The sequence below is a fragment of the Tiliqua scincoides genome, chromosome 3 (genome assembly GCF_035046505.1).
Source record: "Tiliqua scincoides isolate rTilSci1 chromosome 3, rTilSci1.hap2, whole genome shotgun sequence".
In the NCBI taxonomy this organism is placed as follows: Eukaryota; Metazoa; Chordata; class Lepidosauria; order Squamata; family Scincidae; genus Tiliqua; species Tiliqua scincoides.
Genome location: NC_089823.1, coordinates 95,569,386 through 95,586,247, shown reverse-complemented (window position 1 = coordinate 95,586,247; position 16,862 = coordinate 95,569,386). Strand labels below are relative to the sequence as shown.

The window sequence follows — 16,862 nt, the reverse complement described above, 5'->3', positions numbered from 1 at the left end:
TCAGGTTGGGAGGGGGAATTCCACCATGAGTAAGAAGGCTTGTGGCACATCCACCCCTAGAATGTTAGGCTGGAACCAAGTTCTGATTGGTGGATGGGTCAGGAGACCTATAAAGGTGAGGGGAAAGAGCTTTTCTTTGTTCTTGCTTTGCCTCTGGCTAAGGGGGCCTGAGCTTTGACCATTCTGGCAAAAGTGATGCAACTTGACTGCAGCAAGGTGGGTTAGACTGGACTTTGGAAATCTAAGACTTTGGTGAGTGATAGTTAGAGTTAGGAGTTATCTTTTTATTGTTTTATTAGTGCTGAGTGTTGTATTGTATTGGTCTATTCTAAATTCTAAAAACCTTGACTGATGCAGTGCTGTCTGTATACTATTCTTTAAACCTATATTCAATAAATCCTATCTATTACAACTGACTGGACTATCGGGACTGGTGCAGCAAAGGGGACTGGTTGTGGGAGTTAATCCAGTGTGACTGGGTGGAACCTGGAGATCCAGTATTAGGAGCCTGCTCTGAGGTTCAAGCCGAGTCCAAGGGGGCTCAGGCTGGAGCTTGGTTCAGGGGAGGGTTCTCCAAATTTGGCCTGGCTACCAGGATTGAAAGCTCTATGGTTAAAGAGCAATTGGTAACTGGAATTGGAAAGACCTGAGGGGTGCCGGGTGGTTATATGGGTTTATGGCCACTTGATTACCCTAAGGGCAATAAATAGATTACATGGCCCATAAGGGAGGGTCGTCTTGATTGTCACAGTGGTATTGCCATGTCCAGCTGCCCTGTGCTAGGTGGCTTTGAACACAGAATTGCCAAAAGGAGGAATTCAGTCATTTGCTGGCTTTCTTTACTGCTAGTTTCCTATCGTGAAACTGTTTCTTCTTACTTTGCAGTGTGTGGTAATTATTAACATGAAACAGAGCTTGTGCTCTTAAAAGTATGTAATCCATGAACCAAAGAGCCTCTTGAGAATAAACGCAAAGGCTTGCATGCCTGCCTCGAGGTTTCTTCCTTTCAGCTTCTGGTGTCAGCTCAGTAAAGGGGCTGACTGTGCTGTTTCCCCAAGTTATGGAGTGGCTGATAATGTGGAAGACCTGCCTCTGGAAAAGGAAGGTGGTTTGAAACCCACTGGATGTTTGTAGCTTGCTGTGTGCCCCAGGAGGGAGTCCATTTGCATAAAAACGCAGTAAATAAATTCTATCCATGGATGGATGGCTCACCCAGGGATACACAATACCTCCCTCATTTTGTTCTCCTACCAACCCTTTGAGAGAAGGTAGACTGGCTCAAGGCTGCGCAATGAGCTTCATGGTTCAGTGTGGATTTGGGTCTGTATCTTTCCACTCAACGTTTCAGTTACTGACACTGGTTTTCATCATAGCATCCCCATGGTGGCATCATGAATCATTACTGCATTCAGAGTGGTGTAGTTATTAGAGTAGACCCAGGAGACCGGATTTTAAATCCCTACTCGGTTAGGAAGCTCAGTGGGTGACCTTGGGCCTGTCACTATCCGCTAGCCTAACCTACCTCACAGGATTGTTGCAACGGCTAAGTTGGAGGGGAGAATCGCAGCTTCCCAGAACCTGAGCTCCGCAGAGGAAGGGTGTGATATGAATGTAATAAAGATTTCTACCCCACAAATTTATTATATTTTAAGTGCTCTCCTTCCAGTTTTACTACCTGATTTCAGGAACAATTGTTTCTGTTGCTTTGCAGATTCTCAATTGCTTAGCATAGAGAAAACAGTTTTTGTTGCTTTGTTTCATAAACATAATTATTGGGAAAATGCATCTCACTCAGCACTGGTTAGTGTGTCTTTTCACTCACTCAAACACAAGCATCCAACCATCAGTATATATTGATATTTCAAGATGGAACAGAAACCAACTCTAAACCTAGTTACAAGATAGAGAAACATCAGTCTTCAGAAAGGAAAGTGAGACTGCATATTTATATGGGATTTTTTAATTGAATGGGTTCTTATACTGTCCTTCCTCAATAGGTCCAATACATACATATTTCGTACTGTCTCATGCAAACGACCTCCACCCTCACACACCGGGTATCCAGGCAACATGGGCCATAATGCTTCAGGCACTATAGCATGTTCCAGCTCCTGCTGTTACCATAAGCCCAATCAATTTGATTTAGAATTACTGTATCTTTCAGAATTGATTTTTACTGAGAAGTTCTCCACTGAAAAAGTTTTAATACTTCACACACATGTGTGACTAGTTACACCTAGTTGATTGGTTCATGATGGATTATGGGAGATGACAGCTTTTTAGAAGCATAAGAAATGAATCATTATTTAAGCAAATATTCTAAGAAAGTTAACCAGTGATGCTTTCTCTGTTCCTAAAACTTCAGCTTTGCAAATGAAAATGCACCACCTAGAGGCAAAAAATGATACTGCAAAAACAGATGTCAAAAAAGCCAAGGGATCCATTCATTTAAAGATAAGCAGTTTTTAATATACAGTACCACTGATATCAAAACATGATATCAGATTGGGAGAGATTGTGAAACATATTATGCACCCATTAAAATCAATGGGTCTTAAATATTTCACTCTAGCTGGTTGAGTTTGGATTAAGCTAGTTATTTGCTGTTGTTCATGAGTGTGTTTGTGACCAAGTCTCCAGGAATCAGCATCAATTTCAGGAAGACTTTTGAAAGTAACCCTGGAGGGTTTAACAGTGAATTTCCATCATGCTGGAAAAAGTCTCAGAACATCTTCAGTCAGAGTTGGCAACTCCAATGGTTGTGTGGATGTAAAGATGAACATTCCTAGGAGAACTAGACCTGTGGGCACTTCCAAGCGGGGGTCTGATCTGGGTTGTGAATCACTGTTTACCTGGGTGACATCCTGACTAGCATTTCCGCTGTCAGGAGCTACTCTCACGCCTGTGAATGGAAGGAGTTTTGCACTCATGCAAGGACCTCTTCCTCTTGTGCATGGACCCCTTCTGCAAGCAGAATACTTCCATTCATAGAGGGAACTTCTGTTTGTGGAGGAAGCTCCCAATGTGGGGAACACTAGTCCAGGATGTCACCCTTCGCATTTACAGATGGTCCCCACAACATCATCATCCATCTGTTGTCCACCCATACTTTCCCTGTTGTTAAAATTCATTAACCGGGGAAATCCATTAATAATGAGAACGGTAGTTTAGCAGTGCAATGACTGCAATGTGGGCTGTATCCACATAAAAATATAGCAAACATCAGCAGAAATGTTGCTGATGGGTAAAAGGGGGGAGGGTAAGTCTGCTTTGTCTGCTATGTGGAAGGGGTGTTTCAATTCTGTATGTGAATGCAAGCAGAAAATCAGCAACTGCCTGGTGCTACAAAGAGCTGGTCTGGAAGTTCTTGAAGACTAAAGGTACCATGAAGCAGTGCAGCACTGATTCGAACTAAACCAAACATGTCAGTGAAAAGCATTATTTACAGCAGACATGTCATAGCTTTTACACAGGTAAAAGAAGATGCAAATAATTTATGATGCATAATCTGCCTTCCCTTACAAGCAGTTCAAGGTGGTCCATTATGATGCTGACATGGGTTTGTTTTTAAGTAGCAGCAATTGGGGAAGGTGGGTTGATCCAAATCAGGACCACACAGCAAGTGAGAGAAGACTTTTACTCTTTGCGCTGCTGCCATTTTCCCATCCAAAGTCCTCCCTGGCCTCCAAAGGGCTTTTTGTCCCTGAATGTGTCATTGCAGCCAATGATTAGTCACCTCAACCTATGTTTGATGTCACTATTCATTTACCTTCTGCCATACACAGATTAAGCCACAAGATGGCACATTACCCCATGATGGATGTTTCCAGGAAGTAGCAAACAAGGGAATGACTCTTAATAATACCCATTGGTATCTGTTGCAGTTTCTGTGGGTCTTAAAAGCAAGAGGTTCAAGCCATAAACAAAGTAACTTCAACACTGAAATAAACGTAGCATAGTGGACAGCACATTGTCCTTGAACCAAGAGATTGAGGTTGAAATCCCCACTGGGTGGCACTGAGAAAATAATGTTTTCTTACCCGAATCTGCCTTACAGAGCAGTCCTGAAGATAAGCAAGATTTCTCAAGTACTAATTAGAATCTTTTCCTCTATTGGTGCTCCTTGAGGAAGGGTGGGATACAAATGCAATAGATAATTTTGCTTTCCTTATAAACATTTGTTAGGAAAACCTTTACAAAGCAAGGACAGAATGATATATGTGATATAATGTATAACTGCAGATCTTAGTTGACTATTTTTATTTATATATGTGAATGTTTCATTCTTTTTATTAAAAAACAATAAAAAATAGGGCAGCCAAAAATTAAGACTTTTTCTTTTCCTTGCCAGTAGTGGGAAGTTGCCCTTCAAATGAAGCTAACTGAATGAATCAACACCCTTCTTGATCTGTTCCAGGGCTGCATCTTGACACTGAACAAGTCCTAAGGCTATCCTGATTTAGATTAAGCCTGTGTTTATGAGGTGAGCAATGGAGGAAGGTGCCTTTTCCTTCTGATGCCAAGAAGACCTGCTAATCCTATGACTTCCAAAAAGAATGTAAAACTGACACCTTCTTTGATGTTCCAAGAACAGTATGTTCCATATCACATTTTTGGTGTCTCTGCTCTGTCTGGCCAAGCTATCGTATGTAACTGCTCTGTCACTTTGGTCAAGGGTCATGAAGTGGGCATTGTCTCACCATTTGAGACAGAACAAACTTCAAAAGTTACTACAAAATCTTGCAAATTCAAAAGAATGCAGTGCTTCTCCTCCACATGGCCATGGGAAGCTTGCATTTGATTTTGTACAAATTATGACACAATCTTTCCCAAATTGTGCTATGAGATAACTTCTCAAGTGCAATGAGAAATTAAGGTCCCAATCCTATTCAACTTTTCAGCACTGATGCAGCCAGTGAATGCACTCAATACTGTGGGGGAGGGGCAGTCACAGAGGCCTCTTCTGGATAAGGGAATGTTTATTCCCTTTCCTTGGAGCTGCATTACAGCTGCACTGGCACTGGAAAGTTGGATAGAACTGGACCCTAAATCAGTTACATAAGTAAAAGATGGAGGCCAAATCACCTAACTCTAGAGTCTACATCTTGGCATCCCTTCTGCCCGAGTCCCTTTCAAATCACCTCCCATTGGTGATTGGTAATTCTGCCACATTTCTGCAGAAGGTTTGGTTGGATCACTCAGTCCTTCCCAATACAGACTCACAACAAGAATTACCAGCCTTCAATGAAGGCTGTCCTCTGGGTCTTGCACAATTGATGTGACAGAATAATCAATCCTCAATGGGTAAAGAGAAGCAAGAAACATTTATGGGATGGGATCCTCTCTGGTCTGTGAATTTGCTCACTTGCAAAGTAAATCTTTTGGGATGTAAAGTTAAAGTGCACCTCCCATTGTAATTCAGAAAAACAACCTTAGCTATCAGGAATCCCTGTTCTAAGTAGCATCACTAGCCACCTTGAATGACAAATGTTAACTGGTTTCCCATATCAGTTGGAGTTTTCCCCCCATACAGATGAGATCTCTGTAAAGATGGGTTAGCCCAATGCTCAATTTAGAGGGGTCTGAAACTGGTGTTATTTTACTCAGAAGTAAGCCCATTGTGTGCAGTAAGGCTGTACTCACCAGAAACAAACACCCCTCTCAATTAGTAACAATTGCCAAGGGGTAGCTGTGTTAAATTGCAGCAGTAAAAACATAGAATGCTATATTTGTCTGATTGATTGATTGATTGATAGATAGATACATAAAACCAAGCCAAAAAAGAATTATTTTTTGAATGTTATGTTTGCCTTTAAGATACCACAAATCTCTTTGTTTGTTGAGAGCCCAATCCTATCCAACTTTCCAGCACAGATGCAGCTGTTCCAATTGGATGTGTACTGCATGCTGTGGTGCAGGAGAGTCATGGAGGCTTCCTCAATTTAAGGGAACATTTGTTCCCTTACCTTGAGGCTGCATTGGTGCTGGAAAGTTGGATAGGAATACCATTTATTTAGTGTATATGAATGAGGTATCAGGCAGGAGGTCTGGTCTAGAGGGTAGAGCCTCCGTTTGCCTGAAGATAACATCCGCAGGTCGCCAGTTCGAGGCTACCTTGAAGCAGCTGACAAGCTGAGCCGAGTTATTCCATCTGCTCTGAGTGTGGGAGGATGGAGGCCAGAATGTGGAACCAGATCAGAGAGAAACATCTGGAATGTTGTGGTTCTTGAAAGATAGAACCTTCTTTCAATTGTAAAAATCCCTACGGGGATTTAAGTTGCCTGCCTATGTAAACCGCCTTGAATAAAGTCTGAGGAGAAATCTGACGACCAAGAAAGGCGGTATATAAATACCTGTGTTGTTGTTGTTGTTGTTTGTTTAGCACTACTATAGAACAGTACATATACAATGGTACATAGAAGAATAGGGTTTAAAAGATATTGGATGGCAGACTCTACAATCAGAAATTTCATTTATCATATCTCACTTTCTGTCCTATTCCATGTGTTTCAGATATGTATTTAATAGCTAGAGACCAAGCTGATAGCAGAACACAGACTTGCAGTGTAGTCCAATACATATTTACTCAGAAGTAAATCCTATTATGTTCAATGGGACTGACTCCCAGGATAATGTATATAGGGTTTAGCTTTATGCTCAAGGAGTCATGATCACTGTGATATTATAGAAATCCCCAAACTGCCAAATTTCTCAAACTTTCAACATTACAAATCTTTCAGCATTGCACTTTGCCACATTACATCTCTTTCAATGTTGCACTTTCAACATTACATCTAGGCCTGCCATTTGTAGTTGAAATAAATATTTTGTCTTGACTATGTGGGGCTACCTTCTAAGTGCCCAATCCTATCCAGCTTTCCAGTGCCAGTGCAGCCATGCCAATGGGGTGCGCACTGCATCAAGTGATGGGGAGGCAGTCACAGAGGCCTCCTCAATGTATGGGAACATTTGTTCCCTTACCTCAGGGCTGCATTACGGCTACACCGGTGCTGGAAAGTTGGATAGGATTGAGCCCTCAGGTGGTTACAGGGGCTCAACCAGGGTTGTCACACATAAGGCCCATGGGCCAAATGTGGCCCCCAGAAGCAGTTTATCTGGTCCTCCCATTATAACTGGGCTCTCCCAGCATGATAATTGGGCTCTCTCATATCTTAATGATATGAACAAGTTTTGCACGTTTTCTTTTATGTGCAGCTAATGAGTGTCTGTGTCAGAACAAAGTACTTATTTCTGCTTAATGATGTCACTTCTGGCCCTCAGCAGGCACCGTGAATGCTAACTTTGTCCCTCTGTATGAAATGAGTTTGATACCTGTGGGCTAGACAATATGTCTCTGCTGGGCCACTGCTTCAGCAGCTACAAAGGCTGCCCATTCATTTCTAGTCTCAGTTTAAGGTGCTAGTTCTAACCTTTAAGGCCCTCCATGATTTGGGTCCAGGCTCTCTGAAAGACTACCTCCTTCCATACATTCTTTTGGTTTGCTATTCTCTACAAGGATCCTTAAAGTGTTCAATATGATCACTTTGTACTCTCATTGGTATGAGTGGAATAGGGAAAACAGGGTTCTGTAGGATTCCTTTTGGCATGGACATGCAAATAAATAGAGCCTTAGGTAATTTTGGTTGTTTTCCTGATTACAAGACAAATCTGGGCAAAAAAAGGAATGTAGAAATAGGATTAAGATAAAATTTGAAAAATTAATTATACAGTTCAGGGAGTGTATATCTTCCACATTGGGGCACTGGAATAATCAAAGATAAATCCTGTGAGAACTCTTTTTTGGTGTGTCTGGAAGGCCATGCATTTTTGAATACACAAATCACTGGAAGGCCATACATTTTAAAATAAATAAATTTTAGAATGTTAGAATAGAATAAATAAATCACTACAAATTTCCAAAAGACAAAACAATATACAGCAATAAGGGATATTTACAGTGCCATATACAAGACAGAAGTTATGTTTAAAAAAAAACACAAATTAGATAAATTGTCATGTTTCAGGACAAAGTAGAAAGTATAAAGAAGTCATACACATTGTCTCATTCAAAACTGTGCAGCAACTTCTGTGAAAAGTCTACAAAAATGAAACGTATGACATGAATCCAGATATATACTATAATTCATACAATACTTACTGTGAGGTCAACCTTAAAATCTGCTTTGAAACTACTGCCATGCTACCAACATCCTTCAGCCAAAGTTGAGCCATAATGACATTGCCTTCAATTGAAAGCTGATCTATTCCAGCAGACACCTTCCTTGTGTGAAAAATAATATTCATACAAAAATACTCATACTGACATGTCAGTTAGGAAATAGCCTTGTAAAGTGTGACTAGTGGGGAATGTTTGAGAAACTGGTTGGAGGATACCATATCTAGTGATGAGCAGCCCAACCCTACCTAAGTTCTCATGCACTGATGCAGTAGTGTTGTTGTGGCTTCTGCTGCATTCTGTAGGAGAAATTTTGCAGATTGAAAGTCGAAGTAAGGGGACATTTGTCCCCTTGCCCCAAAGTAAGCCCCAGCCAATATAACAAAATCACTGTCCTAGCATACCAGTGATGGTGAATAAATATTAAGTAACAATCGTGATAAATGTGCAAGGCTCTAGATCAGGGGTGTCCAAACTTTTTGGCAGGAGGGCCACATCATCTCTCTGACACTGTGTCGGGGGCCGGGGGAAAAAAGAGTTAATTTACATTTCAAATTTGAATAAATTTACATGAATGAATACATTAGAGATGGAACTTATATGACTGAATGAAGGTCTTGCAATAGCTCAAGGCTTATGAAAGGCTTTTTGCTTTGCACAAAGCAAGCAAGCCTTTCCTTTGCTGCTGCTGCTGCATCACAGACATGAAACAGCAAGCAGTGGAGGGAACCCTTGCTCCACAGCTCACCTGAGAGGTTGAACAGTTGGCTGTCACACTGAGAGCAGTTTCATCAGGCCAGCACGGGCTCCAGCAAGTCTCCGGAGGGCGAGAGCTCATTGGAGATTGTGGGCTCTCAGAGGGCTGGATTGGGAGTCCTTGAGGGCTGCAAGTGGCCTCAGGGCTGGGGTTTGGGCAACCCTGCTCTAGATCAAGTCTCTGCCTAGCCCCTTTGTACTGTTAAAAATGTTTACTAGAATGAAAGTCCAGTTGGATCTTGCGGTTATGCATAACATAGTATTGTGGCGGTTGGCTAATTTTTCTGGAAGAAAGTTGAAATTAGTGCAATGCATTTGGGAATAAACGTTCAGATCGTGCTTTAAGGTAGATGCTGCAAAAAGTTTTCTTAAGCTGCACGGGACCATCACTACCTTTACCCAAAGAGGCATTGCAAAAACGGACACATTCTGCTGGTGCTTTTATTCTTTGGAAACACCTCTAACATATACACTGATATTTTACTTCAGCTCATTCCTTTATGAGAAATACAGAAACAATCCAGCTGATGTTACACACTTTTAGAGTCTTTTGATAATTTCTGCCATATACTGAGCCCATTTGTCTGTTGTGAAGGACAACAGATTTCCAGGGTCTTGCAGAAGGGACTTCCCCATCACCTCTTACTTTATCTTTTTAACTGGAGACACTGGATACTTGAGCTTAGATACAAAGAGTCTGCATACAAAGCATATGCTCTACCACTGAGCTACAGTTTCTCCCATTATTAATCAGGGATGTGCCAAGTACCATGGCGAAACTCAAGTTGAGTTCCGAGTCTCTGTCCCCTTTGATTCAACTTGTGAACAAGTCTTAATAGGCAGCCTTGGAGACTTCTCCAGAGCCTTTTGGGGACTCTGATTCAAGCCAGAGTCTTTTTGATAAATCAGGCACAGCTCCGCAGAAAAAAACAGAACTGGGGGCAGTGTGTGTCAGAGTTCTCATTTAACACTCCCCTTATGTTCCCATCCCATCTGTAAATGAAAGCTCTGCTATTCTTCAAGTGAGTGCAGCAGTGCAGAAAGTTCCTATTAGTTCCTTATGAACCCCAGCAACCACTTGTTCCCAAGAAAAACTCCCAAGTCACTTTTGGTTTCAGAACACATGTGTCTCAAGTCTGCAGGAGTCCGGGAAACATGTTTGGCAACTACTCAGAATCAGAGTTTGAAGAGTAGAGTTGCCCATCCCTGCTATTAATTTCACTGTGCAATCCTAGGTAGGACTACTCAGATGTAAGTCTCATTGATTTCAATGGGACTTACTTCCAGATAGTGCACATAGGGTTGCAGCCTTCATGAAGTTAAGTACATGCATAACTGTTTCTAAATGGAGACCTATAGTGCTGAACTGTTTCTGGATCATGTACTATATAGTTGTAAGTAGTGTAGAATATATATAGTGTTTATATAATATATAGAATGTACACTAGGACTGTATTTGTAGCTTCCATCGCTCCCAGGTATGAACTGGTATTGTAGGTTTTTTTCTCCATTCTGCGAAGTATCATAAATGGTAAAAAAGAAATGTGCTGTTTTCCCTGTAATAAAAAAAATGTGTGGAGGGCATATCAAATGTTTGACTTTTTAAAAGGCTGGAGCAATAAATTTCAATGTTATGACCATTCTCTAACCTTCTATTTAAGCCTGACACTCTTCAGACAGAGAGTGGTTTGCATTCTGAAACTCACTTTCCTTGAGGACAGTTCAAAGACTTGAGTTGCTTATTAGCATCAAGTTTCATTTCGTAGTGCAGAATTCTGTTGCTGTAATCTTGACCTTAATGTGTAAACTTTAGATTTACATCCTCCTGATGTGTTCACATTGCAGAACTGCTTGTGGTAAACTGGGCTGCTCCTAAGTCAGCCTTACTCTCCTTTTAGCCAACAAAGCTCATGGCAAAGAGACAAAAAATATGTTCCCTTCTATTTCCTTTGTCCCAGAAAGAGGCACCGAAGTCTGGTCATAATTCAGGAAATTTAGTTCCAGTTCTGAGTGGTGAGTTCCTTCTCTTTTCACTGTCCCAGGTCTGCAAAAATTCCAGGCTATTTTAAGAGTTGGTATTTCTATGCTTATCACATTCAGCATCTTAACGAATAAAATTATCACTACAGGATGATGAAACAAAATGACAGATCTGTACATAGGAAACTATTAAACACATGGAAAATGCCAAATTACCTTTGCAGCAGACTGATCAGAGTTGTCTCAATATTACTAGAACATCTATGCTAAAATGTCTTTTATAACAAATGCTTATTCAGGATTTTGTCTCCAAACCGTGGCCCGTGGATCAGATCTGGTGTGCAGAAAAAGCCTTCCGCATGTGGTGCTTCTTCACTGCAGCTGCCTTTCTTCTCACTCGATCATCCCAGAGTGTCGCGCTGGGCAACCACTTCCAAGGCCTGTTGCCCCAAATGCCTCTGCACCCCTATTTCCCCAGGGTCAGCGGCTGCCTGGAGCAAGTCTCTGGGACAATCGAGCAAGAAGAAAGGCAAGTGTGGAACAGAAAATACTACACCTGGACGACTTTTTCTGCATGCAGTGGGCCGTGATTTGGAGACTGCCATTCTATACAATAAGATTCTTGTTATTTGCATTGTTGAGTTTTTTCTAAAGTAAAAGGCCCAACCATAACCATTTTATACCTGATATAAGTAACTCCTTTGTGTTTTTGTTACAATATGAAAAAACTGTTCAGGATTATGATATTCAATAACTTGCCATACACTCTTTTACCTGTATTCATGTCTTTGTTTTACTTTTTTCTGCACGAAAGTATCAATATTTTCACATCTTGCTTTTGAAAGCAATTCAAAAACACTAGCAATGCATATATATTGTAAGTATTCAAGTGACCATGCAATTGTACAAATTGTGTGACATTGTACAAAGCCATTCCTGCAAGATTCATTTTACCATTTGATGAGAATGAGAAAATAAAAAGATGTGGCATTCTCACCTTAACTTCAACAATCTGCAGTGGGGGATTTTTGTCAGAGATGGACACTTTGGTCATGATGCAACCCAAATTAAGAACTTTTAAGAACATAAAACTGCCCTGCGTGATCTTGTCCCAAATCCATCTCATCCAGTCTTCCATTTCCAGTAGTGGGTTACCTCTGGGAAAAGCATGAACATGTTGCCTATATACATCATGTGATACTCCAAGGTATTCTGCCTCTGCTCACAGAAATTCCATTTAACCATCATGACTAACATCTCTTTATAGATGTAACCTCCATTAATTTGTTTGCTTTCCAAAAAGCCATCTGAGTTCACAGAATGATGCTTCTATTGCTTCTTACTACAAGTGAAGGACACTACTTTAGAAACCATCCTTGTGCAAAAATCAGTCTTTTTGCAATGAGAAAGTGAACCCATCAGAGTGCAAGATTCCAGACCTGCTCTCTTCCTGCTATATTTTTAGGGAATTTTTGACATAAGGAAGCATTTTAAAGTATTATTTTTCCTCCCTTGCCACTTGAAATGGTGCAGTCCATTCTACATTCTACATCACCTCATTCTACATCACCTCAACATTCTACCACCATTTTCTGGACTGTGTCTAGATTAGGCCTTTGAATTCATTGTTCCCATATTTATTAGATTTAAGATTTCCTGCAGCTGAATTATAGACTTATGGTTATTCTTTGATAACATGCAGTATACTTAAGGTTTCGGATGACACTCATTTTAACACCACCAGATTTAAAATCTGGAACTGCAGGCAACAATTTCAGCACGATTTCAATGTCACCCTTTAGTACTTTACAGTGAAACAGTGGTTGAAGGATTATAGATGCAGGTTTCTATATCAGTCATCCAAGTGTTGTTAGTTATCGAGCTTAATTGTATCAACTGCTCGAATCACAATTGGCTTAAAAGAGGTATGTACTATAAGCTCTTCACTGTAGCTCTCTGCTATGTATTTTTCCAAGTTTACTGATCTAGCTTTGTTCTCATTTATCCCGCCAGCCCCAGATTTTTGAACCTCTTCACTTCCAGGTCCTGAAGTGTCACGCGATGACAGAATTTGGTACTTGCGGGCACTATGCTGTGTACTTTTCTGTTCTGCAGGATGGGCCTTGTTTGAGGAGCACAACTTGGGCTGTGCCTCGGTCTTATACTTGTCTTTCTTCTTCCATAATGGCCTGTCGTGGTTTGACACTGGAGCTCTGCATTTGTCGAACTTATCCAAGGAGCCCTTACTTTCTGCAACCTTCTTTCCAGGCATTTCCATTGCATCTGAGGAGGGCAGGTGATGCCCCTCAGAATGACCACGTGTATGCTTTTCATCTCTTATACCAGGCTTGGGCTTGACATAAGCTTTTGATAGCTGCGGATGCTGCTGCCGCTGTTTCTCTGGCCCTCCAATATTATGAAGACTTTCCAATTTCACTTCTGGCAAGGGTAAAGGGTAATTCCCTGGAGCCTGTTTCTCATCCTTAGGGATACCCACAGGCTTTCCAGAGTCATGTAAGTATATTTTCCCTGACTTCTCCACAGCAGGATTTGTTTGCTCAGTTTTCAGTTCTTTTGATGATGGTTTTTGATCTTTCTTAAAGTTAGACAACGTGTTTATTTCTTTTGCGCTATTCTGTTTACTCCTTGGAAGTTCATTTTTTACAGGTAACTGGTTTTGTCCGGAATTACTGTTGCTATCTTGCTTCTTCCCCGTTTCCCTTTCAGACTGAACCTTATCACTAGGTGATGACATTTGGCCCTTCTTGAGGGGATCCTGAGCATTTTTCCCCTCACCATTATTATCCTGTCTCACTGGTTCCTTACGTGAGGACAGCTGGTCTTTCCCATTGTTTTCATCTCCAGCTTTCATGACGCCCTGTTTTGCTGGAGCACCCGATATTTTTTGGTATCTTGAATTGCCTGGGGAATGTAAAATTCCTGGGCTGTTTGCTTTGTTCTTTGATGGGGTTTCCTGCAGCATCTGAGGGGTGATGTTTTCTGTTGTTTTGCCATTGCCATCCTTTGCAAGGTTGTTTCTGATTGATTTCTGGGCCACCTTGGAGCTGAGCACCATCTTCTTACTTTCCGTTGTCGGACGCTTTTCTCCTGTCCTTTTGTCTTCTTGCTCCCTTCTATTCACAGCTGATGGCATTGCAGGCTGTGCAGCTGCTTTCTGTCCTTTCCCTTTCCCTGCAGCACTGTTGCATTTCTGCATCAACCTTTCATTCTGGGAAGGTAAATGTCTTTTCTGAGACTTTTCTTCTGCTGCCACTTTCTGACTCTCTTGCCTCCCGGGTTCATTTATCAAGGGCATTTGGTGTTTCTTCATGCTGCTTAAGGGGCTCGTAATTCCTGCAGTAATCCGTTCATGCTTCCATAACTCTTTTACTGAGGGCTGCTGGTGCTCCTCTGCCTGGTGGCTAGCACCCTTGTCTTCTGTAGCATTATTTTCACCGTTGTTTACATCATTGTGTGATTGTAAGTTGTGTGTACACTTGTTGTCTCCTCCAGGTGTTCCTCTGGGCTTTAGCAGTTCATTTGGAGAAGGCAAGTGGCATTTCTCTGAATTAGGAACAGCCACCTTGCCTTCTTTCATACATCTTTCTTTCTTTGTTGACTTAAGTGATGATGGTTTTTGGAATTTTCCAGCACCACAGCAAGGGCTGTTGACTTCTGTGGTGTTTTTCACAGACTTTTCTGAATGGTCCAGTGAGGGTGAATGACACTTTTCAGCAGCAGGCCTAGAATTTTCTTCCAAATTGTGGCGTTCATGGTTAATGACTTCTTCTGCGAGCATCTGAGAGGTATCCAAATGGTTCATTTCAGTCTCATGCTCATGCTCAGGATTTGGGATTTCATTAACTGAGCCTGATTGGCATTTGTCAGTATTTTCTATTGCTGTAGCACAGCTGGATATAACTAAATTGCTAGACACAGGAAAGAGATGTTTTTCAAACTCATCATAGCACTTTTTTGCTTCTATATTATTTGTTTTCTCTTTCTTACTAGGATTTGAAAAGGGGGCTTGGTTTTCTTGGCTCATCGTGCGTTTTGAAATGCTTGGATTAGAGATATCCTTGTTGCTTGGTTGGCTGTGCAGCTTCTGGGGCAAAAGCTCACTTTCCACCTGACCATCACGTGGTTTGTCTTGACTTCTCACTGACCTTCGTTCTTTTTGCTTTAATGTATTTGTGGGATTGTGTTTGGTAGAGTTAGGAAATGTTTCTTGTTTCTGAGGCAGTTTTTCTTTGTATTGAACAGCATCAGAAAATGTGCGCCCAGAATCCTGTGCATCTTCCGGACTTGACTTTAGTGGAGACATTTTGTCAACAGCTGGTGGTTCCACATTTGATTGCAGGTCATCATTGCCTGGAGGTGCTATGTTACGTGACGCCTGAGCTATAGGAGTGCAGAATGGTGGGATATTTTCCACCAATTTCTCTTCTGGGAAAGATTTTTGGCTGGCAAAAGGAGGATCTCTTATGGGCTCTGCTAATTCTATTTCTGTCTCCCTTGGCCTGCACATAACCTCTGGTATGCCAGGAATCTCACCCCTCTTTGTTTCTTGGCAACTGTGTGCACTAGGTTTTTCAGTTGGACTGCGAGGGGGGCAGGTAGTAGATAAGTGTTCTTTACTGATAATTTCTGCTGCATTTTTCTTCCCGTAGCTGGAAAACACATTGCCCACTGGTGGCATGACATTCTTTTTGTGGTCCAAGCTGTCTTTAGACAAGGTAGGAATGCAGCCTTCAAAGGAGTGATTTTCACTTGAAGGTGGAAAGCTGCCCAGCTTAGTACCTGGGCTTCCAGGAGTCACATTATTCTCAACGGTATCCTTGCCATCAGTCTCAACCTTGGGCATTTCACCCTGCTTGTTTTGTAACTGTCCTTTCTGTTGTCCTTCATGTGCTGTGCCCTCTGGTGTTCTATTCCCACCAGGCCAAGTGTGTTGTGTTTTCTGAGAGCTCTTTGTTCCCACTGCTTCAGTATTATAATCAGCAAGCTGAGTGGTACATTTGGCATTTGTTGCCCAACTCCAAGGATGACTAATTTCAGTAGCAACACAGAATTTAGGTGTGGGGGCAGTGGTACATACCACTTGTTGAGGCTGAGGGCTATTGAAATGTGTGCTTGTCCTCAAGTCTGCCTGCAGCTCCCTGATTTGTGCTTGGCGAATGGCTTTTTTTCCTGGAAACTTCTTGCTTTTTTTCTCCCCTGTGCATGGCAACAAAGCTTTCACCTCAATAGCTGAGCAGATATTGCTTGTTTGCTCAAACTTCTCTTTCAGTATCGACAAGATAGAGTTCTTGTTGATTCTTTTAGGCAGGTTATTGGTGAGTGTTTTCTTTTGGGGAGGTGGCTGCTGCCTCTCCTTCAGTTCTTTTTCTTCTGCAGCTATAAATTTCTTCAGAATGTTTTTAACCGTATTTTTCCCACACGAGCCAACCCATTTGACTTTCTCTTGGGCTGTTTTGGAGGGGCTTTCTTCTGCTAAAGACCTTCTCTCTAACTTGCTTACAATGGAGCTCAGACCATTTTGGTTGGCAGACAGCTTTTCTTTAATAACTAGCTTGCCAACCTCTCTTGCCTTCTTTCTGTAAGGCTCACGGTTGTTGTTCATGAACCTCGACTGCAGAAGTTGGAACTTCGTGGGTCGAATACCACCTTTCATACGTTGACGTTCACGCCTCAGGTTTACCTTCTTTTCTATGTTTTCTAGCCACTTTGTCTTGTTATTCAGAGACTGTGGGTGGCTGGATACGAGGTCTGTCAGGTAAAGCAGGAGGCTGCTGAGGACAGCAAAGGCACCTAATTCTGTCGACATCTTACTGAGCTTCTTTTTCAGTGCCAGAGGATCAATCAGCACCTTATCTCTGCACAATTCTGTAACTTTGTTTCTGCTGCATAAAAGAAAATTAATGCTTTATTTGGGAAGAGGGGAAGCCAT

General features: G+C 41.7%; 1 protein-coding gene across 2 annotated transcripts in view; it reads right to left on the bottom strand.

The window, feature by feature from the left end:
• Window positions 1–7,858: 7,858 nt before the first annotated feature.
• ADPRHL1 (ADP-ribosylhydrolase like 1) overlaps window positions 7,859–16,862 on the bottom strand; it is a 49,069-nt gene continuing 40,065 nt past the window's right edge. Inside the window, exon 8 of one of the 2 annotated variants that reach the window (XM_066620389.1) lies at window positions 7,859–16,815. In XM_066620389.1, coding sequence (XP_066476486.1) covers window positions 12,783–16,815 — 4,033 coding nt within the window. In that variant the 3' untranslated portion in view covers window positions 7,859–12,782. The remainder of the gene's footprint in view (window positions 16,816–16,862) is intronic. The other variant, XM_066620390.1, reaches the window with a different exon arrangement.